Source organism: Erinaceus europaeus, chromosome 9 (assembly GCF_950295315.1).
Source record: "Erinaceus europaeus chromosome 9, mEriEur2.1, whole genome shotgun sequence".
NCBI classification, from domain to species: domain Eukaryota; kingdom Metazoa; phylum Chordata; class Mammalia; order Eulipotyphla; family Erinaceidae; genus Erinaceus; species Erinaceus europaeus.
This window is the reverse complement of record NC_080170.1, coordinates 77,736,831-77,743,246: the sequence shown is the minus strand read 5'-3', so window position 1 is coordinate 77,743,246 and position 6,416 is coordinate 77,736,831. Positions and strand designations below refer to the sequence as shown.

At 50.7% G+C, this 6,416-nt stretch overlaps 1 protein-coding gene across 22 annotated transcripts in view; it reads left to right on the top strand.

Annotated features, from left to right (window-relative positions):
* The first annotated feature begins 1,079 nt into the window (after positions 1–1,079).
* Positions 1,080–6,416, top strand: part of KALRN (kalirin RhoGEF kinase) — an 866,834-nt gene continuing 861,497 nt past the window's right edge. For 5 of the 22 annotated variants that reach the window (XM_060198227.1, XM_060198226.1, XM_060198224.1 and 2 more), the window contains exon 1: positions 1,280–1,802. In XM_060198227.1, the coding sequence (XP_060054210.1) occupies positions 1,730–1,802 (73 nt within the window). In that variant the 5' untranslated portion in view covers positions 1,280–1,729. Of the gene's footprint in view, positions 1,803–6,416 lie in introns of all 22 variants that reach the window. The other 17 variants (XM_060198237.1, XM_060198236.1, XM_060198235.1 and 14 more) reach the window with 8 other exon arrangements.

Here is a 6,416-nt window from a genome sequence, read left to right as displayed (position 1 = left end):
TTTATTCTACTTGCTATTAAAATTATCCATTCGAAGTGTGTAAAGTTCCTAAGTGCTTTGACTTGAGCGGTGGAAACAAGTAAGTTTTCAAGGACAAGTAAACCCAGGAACTTCTGGTGTGTAGCAGATTTTAGGATCTGGTTATCCTATTAGGTGTGTTTTAACATATTAGGTGGAGGTCATAGTCTCTGTGTGATTCAGCTCCAACACACCACATTAAGTACTCAGGTCGAGAGAGTCTCTATTTTTAGGTTCTGCAGTCACTAGGTTCATAAACAGAATACTGGATAATTACTGTTTAAAAATCATTTGGCACAATACAATCACTGCATTAATTACCCTGTACAGCATCTGCTCTTTCTTTACTTCTTTCTTCATCACCAAACCTTTCTAGCCCCTCTCCCCCACTTTATTGAAATTCAGTTTGCTGGAACACCTCCTTTCTACTGACCAAATAGATCTCTCTATTCACAGGAGGGAGAAGAACAAAAACAGAAAGCCCCGGGGATTAGGGAGTTTTGACAGTAGTCCAAGAGGAGCGTTGAGATACAAGCCAAGTACGGAGGCAGGACAGAGACAAATGAGAGACAGAAAAGAGTAACAGAGGGAAGAAGAGATGGCCAGGGAGACATTACGGGAGGAACTGGGCAGAGTCACAGAGACAGGCAAAGATGCTGAGAGGGGCGCTGAAGGGGGGAAAGGGAAGAGAAAACTGTATAGCAAAGGAACTGTGGATTGAGGACAATGCTAAAGGTTCAGGAGAAGAGGAAATGGAGAGAGTTAGTCAGGAGGGCGGGTTGGGGGCGAGTGCAATCTCCAAGGACAGTTCTGTCTTGCTAGGGTACAGGTCTGAAGAGAGGATGGCCACGTTCTCACACCTGGGACTGGGGTGGGGGCAGAGGAGCGGCACCCAGAGCACCCACCCCCGAGAGGAGGGGCGGGCGCCCGGCGTCCTGGCCTCTGAGCCCCCAGCGAGGCCGGCGTGCGCCCCGCCCCCTCCTGGGCCGCCACCCCCGCCGGGGCTTTTCCTGCGGGGCTCAGGAAGCCGGCCTAGCCCAGCCCGAACAATAGCTGGAGAGGCTGCTGCTGGGCCGCGGGAGAGGGAAGCGTCCGCGCCGCACAAGGCCCGCGGTCGGCCCCCGGCTCGGGCGGGAGCTTCAATTCGGCTCGGCGCCACCGGGGTCATTGTTGGCCGTGACTGAGGAGCGGGAACCGGGGGAGGGGCTGGGGAAGCGGTGGCCGCGGCGGTGGAGGGAGCCAGAGGGGGAGCCAGAGAGCGGGCGAGGGAGGGAGGCGGCGAGCGAGCGAACGAGAGAGGGAGGGAGGAGGTAGGGAGACAGGGTGGGAGGGAGGAGGAAAAATAAAGAGGAGAGCGGAGCAGGGCTGAACAATAGAGACAGGCAGACGGGCGAGGAGGAGAGCCAGCTGCCGCGGCTGCGAAGGAGAGGGCGCCCAGGCAGCTCGGACCCCGGCCCGGGCCCGGGCCCCGGCCAGACGACAGGCGGCCAGTGCCCCCCAGGGAAGGGGGACCATGGGGGGCCCGGCGGCAGACGCCCCCGGCCAACCACGCGCCTCCGCCTGAGGGAGGCTTGGCGTCGCCCGCCCGCGGAGCCCGGAGCCTGCCAGGTCTGCGGCCGCAGCCGCGCCGCCCCGCGCCCTCAGCCCACCCGGCGCCGACCCGCCCTCAGCCCCAGGCTTCGCGGCCCCCCGCGGGCGCCCTCTCCCAGTCATGAACCCCCCGGAGGGGGCGGCGGAGGAAGGAGGAGCAGCCGACTCGGACGTGGACGCCTTTTTCCGGACAGGTAAGCCGGGCAGGGCGCGGGGTCCCGAGGAGGGCCGTTGTCTGGGACGCGGCGTCTCGGACAAGTTAGGGGAAGGAGGGCTGTTGCTGGGGTGTGCGTGCAGGGGTCCAGTCCCCTTTGGTCGTCGGGGCTGGAGTTGCCGAGATTGTGGTTGTTATGGCAGTGCTGGTAGCATTTTGGGGGAGTGGTGGGGGCTGGGAGCTGGGCGCCCCTCGGTGTTCTCCCCAGTTGTGGGAATCAGTGCTGGGGAGGCGGGAGGCGGTTCCCTGGGGCCGCCGGCTCCCGGAGCGCGGTTATGGGGCGATGTTGGATCACTTTGCAGCGCACCGCTGGGTTTACTGGTGTCCTGGCTCCTCCCTCGTCCCCCCCCCCCACCCCCCGGCTTGTCAGCCGGGTTCCGGCCGCCGGGGGATGGGGACCCTTCACCCGCCTGGGGCTTCAGGGCCCTGAAGGTGCGCTGAGGGACTGCAGGGAGCGGGAGCAGCCTGACTGACAGGAGCTGGGCGGACCCGGCGGGTCTTGCTGGGAGCCAGCGCTCGCACTCTGCGGGCAGACCGCGCTCTGAGGACGTTGGGGCGTCTCGGATCTCCTGTCCGTGCCCCCCTTCCCAGGTTCCGGGGACCCGTGAGCTCCTCTTAAGAAAGCACTCATTCCTGGAAGTGTGAGTTAGCGTGCCCCGCATACACACCCACTACATCTTCGCCCGCCTGTTGAAGGTGGAGCCCCGAGAGATCTGTGTTTCCCGCTGTTTACGACCCCTGCCACCTCCCATCCCCCCCAGGGTCCACAGAACCTCGAGTTCCTTAGCTCCTTAGACCCTTCTCCAGAGCAGACTCCCACCATCCTCGTTTCCCCACCACCTGTGGCCCGGTTTCTCAGACCACACTGCTTCTCCATCGGGGATCCTGGTTACCTGTGGCTTCCACCAGCTCTGTAGGTAGAGAGGTTCCCATCACCTGCATCTGGAACCATTTTGTTAGCAATCTTTGTCCCAGGGAGTAGAATAAGTTATGGGGGTCCTGCGCATCTGCCCTCTCTTTGGGCCAGTTAGATTAGAGGACATGAACCGGTGAGGTCAAGCCTCAGGTTCACTCGGAAGACTCTGCAGATCCATCTGTTTCCTAACCTCATTGCCTTGCCCTGGAGGTCATCTCTAGGGAAGGGCGTGGTGGGGTGCTTTGTTGGACAGACTTGTGGCTTTCAGAGTCGAGACTTGATTGGCCCATATGTTCAATCTCTAGTGACCTGAATTGCATAGAGCAGGAGGAGAGGAGCTAATGTCAGAGACTGGGGAAAGCAGAGGGAGCCCGTTACCCTGTTCTGCTTTCCCTGGCTCACCTTAGTCTCCTTCCCTCTTCCTATTGTTCAGATGTAGATTCCATATACACATTCGGTTTCTGTTTCTCTCCACATCTATTCCCCACCCCCCAACCAATGGATTCTAAACAGGTGCCTAACCTATGTTTATAACCTGGGTGAGAATTTCAGGGGCTAAGTGATTCTAGAAATCACTCATCAGGTGGTCTCCCATGACCCCTTCTTGCCTCCAGTCTGGTACAGAAGTCTGCCTCTTGAAGTGAAGTGTGAGGTTTCCCATCCTCCCTTTCTGTTCTTCACTTTAATCTTTTGGCGACCACTCCTCCTTCCCCTTTCCTATCATCCATACAGTAGTTGCAGCCTGTTCTCTGTCCCAGGCTCTTGGAGCAGAGCTAAGTTTCTGGAGGCAGCTAATTTCTGACAAATGAATTCACATAGTGTTAGTGGTGTTAATGGCCCATAATGGTATGATGTGTTACTTTTCACAGGGCCTTTAAAATCACAACCTGTGAGTTACATAATCTGTCTCTGGCTCAAATCAGTAAATAGCAGATTGAGGTTTGTCTCCTTTGAGATTACTGTTCGGATATTGTTCTTCTTTGGGTAGCCTTGTTGAGGGGAGGGAAAAGTAGGTCTGGTATGCACTTGGGACCAGAGAAAACTAAAATCCTTAATGCACAGGATGTAAATGGCTAAATGACCTGTCACAAGCTTCAAGAAGGGTACAAGCTTACGTATGGATAGATACGGGAAGTCCACTAAACCTGAGTGCACCTCTGTGTTCTGATTCCTGAACTTAGCCTTCCTGTGTTTCTAGTCTGTGCTCTTTCTGGCAATTTTTTTTTTAAGTCTGGAAAGGGTCACGTTTTATTTATTTATTTTAAATTGCCAGCAGGGTTATTGATTATTCACTGCCAGTACCATGAATCCACTTCTCCTGGCTGCCATTTTTTAATTTTTTCTCTCTTTCTTTCTTTCGTTCTTTTAATCTGATAGAACAGAGAAATTGAGAGAGGTAGAGAGGGAAAAAGTTAAACACCTGCAGATATGCTTTACCCCTAGTGAATCATCCCTCTTACAGATAGGGAGTGGGGTCTCAAACCCAGTTCCCTTGCTCATGGTAATCTGTATATTCAGCCTGGAGCACCATCATCTGGCCCCTATGGTCACATTTCTTACACTTATCCATTCTGACTACCCATCTCTATGAAACATAGCACTACAGCTGAGAAGCTGGGTAGATTTAAAATGTGTCTGTTGAACAACTGAGAAAACTTCAGGGGCCAGGCAGTTGCACACCTGGGTAAGCTCACACATTATAGTGCACAAGGGCCCAGGTTCAAGACCCTGATTTCTGCTTGCAGGGGAAGCAGAGCTGAAGGTGTCTTGCTGCCTCTTTCTTTCTCTGTTTCCCTCCTCTCTCAACTTATCTGTTTCTTTCCAGTAATAAATAAAATATATATTAAAAAACTAAAATATCAAGGTTTCTAGCATCAAGATGAGCCTCTTCTTTATGATGGAAATTTTTGTATGCACAAACATCTGACAGGCAACTGTGAAAAGTGAAAATTCTAGCTTATTGTAATTAGGCCTATTTAAAATAATTCTGTCATTTTTGGTTCTTTTACTTGATTATTTGGTTCTTTACCTCTGATTGTTTAGGTACTTCATTTTTCTTTGGCAGCTGATTAAACTATATTACTTAAACCCCCCCCATACACACACACACACACACACACACACACACACACACACACCAACTCACTATTCTTACATATTGGTAGAATCCATGATGTCTTCTTGGGAAATTTTTCTTTCAAGAGAGAGTATATCATATCATTTTATTTATTGTTGTTATTAAGGCAGAGGAGGGAAAATATGGGACCATAGAACTAGAAATTAGGACTAGAAATAAATGGAAATAGAAAACCAAGGATTTTTCCATTTGTTCTAGGAACCTTCTGCTGTCCAGGGTACTATGAGAATACAAAAGAAGTATTCAAAGTGGCCTCTGGCCTCAAAGAGCTTTCAAAAGAAGGTTGGCAATTGCTGTTCAATTAGATTTATTAATTGCTAAAAATTATGGTACTGTAGGAAAAAACATGGTAAATGTACAGAGGAGGTAGATTCAAGGGTAGTCCTTAAATGGATGGGTGATAGAAACACTGAGCTAAGACACACTGGAGGTTGGGCATTGTGCATTGATAATACTGGGCTAAATATGGGCAAGGTATAGTTTAGGGAGGAATAGAGAACAGGGTTGGGTCAGTAAGGAAGGAAACGGTAGGGAGAGTCTTGGAAGCTCAAGGAGGAGTTTGAATATAATTTAGGGTCAGTAGGGAGTCATTTCAGGTTCTTGAGCAATGACACATACTGAATAAAGAAATATTTAGAAAGATCAGCTTGGGGTGGGGAGGGGTATGACTGATAAATGAGGAAGAGAGAAAGAATCAAGGAAAATGCAAAGATGATCCCAAGCTGAAGTGGAAGGGCTTGGCTGGGCTGATGTCAGAAAGGCTGGGGAGTAAAGGACAACTGATAGACATTTGAAAAATATTTTTACTTCTTTATTATTGGATAGAAACAGAGAAATTGAGAGGGGAGGGAGGGATGGAGAGGTAGAGTGACAGAGAGATCCCTGCAGCCCTGCACCACTCGTGAAACTTTCCCCCTGTAGGTGGGGATTAGGGGCTTGAACCTGGGTCCTTGCACACTGTAATGTGTGTGCTTAACCAGCTGTGCCACTGCCTGGCTCCTCAACTGATAGACATTCTCTCTCTCCTTTTTTTTTTTTTTTTTAAATTTTATTAATGAGAGGGATAGGAGGAGAGAGAAAAAGCACCATCCATATGGGTGCTGGAGATTGCTAGAGATCAAACTGAGGACCTCATATTTGAGAGTCTAGTGCTTTATCCACTGCACCACCTCCGGAACCACCTGATAGCCATTTTCAAAAGCAGAAAGGGGTTTATTGGCATAGTTACAGGGAGAAAAGAGAGGGAAGCTCATGCAAAACTTGAAATAGTTGTGTTGAGTGCCTCAAGAAATGATGGTATTCATGTGCTGTGATGTGGTCAGGTTGACAACACCTGGTTTTGTGGGACATCTTTGGAACTGGAGAATTGGAAGTTTTTCAGTCTTACCACATGGAGTTGTTTTATGTAAAATGTGGAACTGAAGACAGGAGTATAGGTAGGTAGTTATGACTGATGATGGGCCTCTGTGTCAAGACTGGATATCATGAAGTTTTGAAATTGCTTTGACTCTTAGAGTGAGAATGAAGATAGTGGAATGAAG